Consider the following 3,681-nt stretch of genomic DNA (forward strand, 5'->3'; position numbering starts at 1 on the left):
GTACCTGTGTACGGCATGAATGTAGTCATGGACAGTATATGAGTGGATAGCAGGCAACGTTGCACACTGGATCTCGGTACAGGCAACAGGTGAAGCACTACCAATATTCTTTGCACTGCTGTGCACTCTCACTTGCTCTTCATCTACCCCTTTCTCACTTCCTTTCCCCCTTTATCTCCCCCTTCTCTCTCTCCCCCCTTTTCCCCACCTCTCCCCATTCCTTTCTCTTTCTCCCCTTTATCTCTCACTCCCCATCTCCCTCCCCCTTCTCTCTCCCCCCCCCTTCTCTCTCACTCCCCCCCCCCCCCCCCCCCCCCCCCCCCCCCCCCCCTCTCTCACCACTTCTCTCTCTCCTCCCCTCCCTCTCTCCATGTTCCGCCCACTCAGTGTCTGAGGCCGGGGATTGGAGCTGCTGGAGGCCGGGCTGGGCTGCAGCCCCATTGAGCAGAGTTTAGTCCAGGCACAGGTTGCCCGCGTCTCATTCATAAACACACAGCGGGGCAAGTGCGGAAGCCGGGGCTGGGACCGGGACGAGGACACCGAGGGTCCCGGGGAAGATGCAACGCCCGGGTGCGGCGGCGCTGAGCTGCTGCCTGGTGCTAGTCCTCATCCCCCGGCCACTCATCATCAGCGGCGCCGCGGGAACAGCGGCCGCTCGGCCCGAGAGGTGAGACCTCGCCCACCGGCAGCGCCCACTGTCCGCAACCTTCTGTCCTCTCTCTCCGTCTCTCTGTCTCTCTCTCCCTCCCTCTCTCTGTCTCTCCCCTTCTCTCTGTCTCCCTCTCTCTGTCTCTGTCTAAAACTTTAAATTCGATGTTAAACGCTCTTTAACAATAATTAATTGAACACGACGCCAGATACTATTTACAACTGTTTTACATTTTGACGAGTTCATTCAGGTCTGAAGAAGGGTCTCGACCCGAAACGTCACCCATTCCTTCTCTCCAGAGATGCTGTCTGTCCCACTGAGTTACTCCAGCATTTTGTGTCTGTCTTCGCTGTAAATCAGCATCAGCACTTCCTTCCTACACACTTCCAACTTGTATCTTTGTGTAGGTAGATAGTAGCTAAAGACTGCTCTCTAGTTGGTGAGAGGATGGTTCAGTCGCCTAATAACAGAAACTGCCCCTGAATCTGGAGGTGTGCGTTTTCACATTTCTGAAAGGAATAGATCGGGTAGACGCACAGAGTCTCTTGCCCGGAGTAGGGGAATCGAGGACCAGAGGACACAGGCTCAAGGTGAAGGGGAAAATATTTAATAGGAATCTGAGGGCTATCTTTTTCACACAGAGGGTGGTGGGTGTATGGAACAAGCTGCCAGAGGAGGTAGTTGAGGCTGGGACTATCGCAATGTTTAAGAAACATTTAGACAGGTACATGGGTAGGACAGGTTTAGAGGGATATGGACCAAACGCAGGCAGGTGGGACTAGTGTAGCTGGGACATGTTGGCCGGTGTGGGCAAGTTGGGACGAAGGGCCTGTTTCCACACTGTATCACTCTGTGACTCTATGAGTCACAAGTTTCAAGTTTGCAGATGATATGTAGATAGCTGGAGGGGCAGGTGGTGTAGAGAAAGCAGGGACTCTGCAGAAGGACTTGGACAGTTTGGGAGAGTGGGCAGAGAAGTGGCAGATGGAATATAGTGTAGCAAAGTGTGCAGTCATGCATTTTGATTGTAGGAATAAAGTCATAGACTCTTTTCTAAATGGGGAGAGAATCCAGAGATCGGAGGGGCTGGTGCAGGATTTCCAAAAAGTTAATTTGCAAGTTGAATCGGTAGTAAAGAAAGCAAACTCAATGCTAGTATTTATTTCTAGAGGGGCTAGAATACACAAACAGGGATGTAACGCTGAGGCTCTATAAGGCGCTGGTCAGGCCACATTTGGAATATTGTGAGCAATTTTGGGCCCCATATCTGAGGAAGGACGTGCTGGCTCTGGAGAGGGTCCAGAGGAGGTTTACAAGAATGATCCCAGGAATGAGTGGGTTAAGGTATGATGAGCGTTTGTCGGCACTGGGCCTGTACTCGCTGGAGTTTAGGATGAGGGGGGGGGGGGGGGCTCATTGAAATGTACGGAATAGTGAAAGGCCTGGATAGAGTGGATGTGGAGAGGATGTTTCCACTGGTGGGAGAGTCTAGGACCAGAGGGCATCGTGATCGGCCAACCACGCTCCGTACTTCACGCCATCTTCCCCCCCACCCGCCCTTCCTTCTCTGATCTCTTCTCCTTCCACATCTCACCTCCCCTCTCTTGCCCTCGTCCCCTCTGCCACCCACCCCCCTCCTCTCACCCGAGACGCTCCAGGTGTGTGGAGTCGGTGTGTGACCTGTGCGTATGTTGTGTTGCAGGGTGAGTGTGTGTGGAGGCTGCTGCAGAACTCGGCTGTCAGGATCGCCAGTGGGACAGTGCCCCAAACGTAAGCTCCTGTCAAACTGTTCAGTGTAAAAGCCGGGGGGGGTGTACATTGGGGGGAGGGGGCGGGACTAGGAGGGGGGGGGGGGTGATGGGGGTTGGTGGACAGAGGATTTAACAGCGAACAAAACATACATGGAATATAGAACAGCACAGGAACAGGCCCTTCGGCCCACAATGTCCATACCAGACATGATGCCGTGAAACTTATCACCACTGCCTGCACGTGATCCATTCCCTGCATATCCATGAACCTGTCTAAAAGCTTCTTAAACCACTATTGTATCTGCCTCCCTGTCGAGACCCTTCTTCAGACCCGAAACATCACCCATCCCTTCTCTCCAGAGATGCTGCCTGACCCGCTGTGTTACTCCAGCATTTTGTGTCTATCTTTGGTTTAAACCAGCACCTGCAGTTCCTCTGCTACACAGTGGATCTGTATCTTCGCAGCTTTTTCTTCAGCGTTTGCAATTCCACCAATGTTGGTGTCACCTGCACGTTTACTAACCGCACCACCTGCAGGGTGCAGGGGAGACCATCGACTCCATCTACACCTCACGCTGCCTCGGCAAGGCCAGCAGCATCATCAAGGACCAGTCTCACCCCGGCCACTCCCTCTTCTCCCCTCTCCCATCGGGCAAGAGGTACAGAAGTGTGAAAACAAATGCACACCTCCAGATTCAGACAGTTTCTTCCCAGCTGTTATCAGGCAACTGAACCATCCTACCACAACCAGAGAGCGGTCCTGAACTACTATCTACCTCATTGGTGACCCTCGGACTATCCTTGATGGGACTTTGCTGGCTTTACCTTGCACTAAACGTTATTCCCTTATCATGTATCTGTACACTGTGGACGGCTCGATTGTAATCATGTATTGTCTTTTCGCTGACTGGTTAGCGCGCAACAACAGCTTTTCACTGTACCTCGGTACACGGGGCAGTAAACTGCACTGAAACTGAGAGGTGCGTTGTAGAGGAGATGGGGGCGATGCATGGCAGCCCTTCATGCAGCCTGCACGGTGATTGATGGGCCCTGAACAGCAGCAGCTGCTGGTACGTTTTACAGCCCGACCTGGAGTCCAACAGGAAAAGACAAACTTCTGAGAGGGTCTGACTTGAATCAGGTGGACCTTCAAGTGGATTTAATGCAGGAATCACGAGACCTTTCATCTTGTGGATTGTCTCTACCTGTGGATGTGACTGCTCCTCCTCACAGGGGCCAGCCCCTCTCTCTCCCTCCTCCTCCCTCCTCCTCCCTCCCCTC

At 53.1% G+C, this 3,681-nt stretch overlaps 1 protein-coding gene across 1 annotated transcript in view; it reads left to right on the forward strand.

The window, feature by feature from the left end:
* Nucleotides 1–415: 415 nt before the first annotated feature.
* Nucleotides 416–3,681, forward strand: part of LOC116970432 (latent-transforming growth factor beta-binding protein 2-like) — a gene marked incomplete at its 3' end in the record, with an annotated part of 39,343 nt that continues 36,077 nt past the window's right edge. Inside the window, exons 1-2 of the mRNA XM_033017078.1 lie at nucleotides 416–667; nucleotides 2,352–2,419. Coding sequence (XP_032872969.1) covers nucleotides 558–667; nucleotides 2,352–2,419 — 178 coding nt within the window. The remainder of the gene's footprint in view (nucleotides 668–2,351; nucleotides 2,420–3,681) is intronic.

This window comes from Amblyraja radiata, unplaced genomic scaffold, assembly GCF_010909765.2.
Source record: "Amblyraja radiata isolate CabotCenter1 unplaced genomic scaffold, sAmbRad1.1.pri scaffold_877_ctg1, whole genome shotgun sequence".
Taxonomy (NCBI): Eukaryota; Metazoa; Chordata; class Chondrichthyes; order Rajiformes; family Rajidae; genus Amblyraja; species Amblyraja radiata.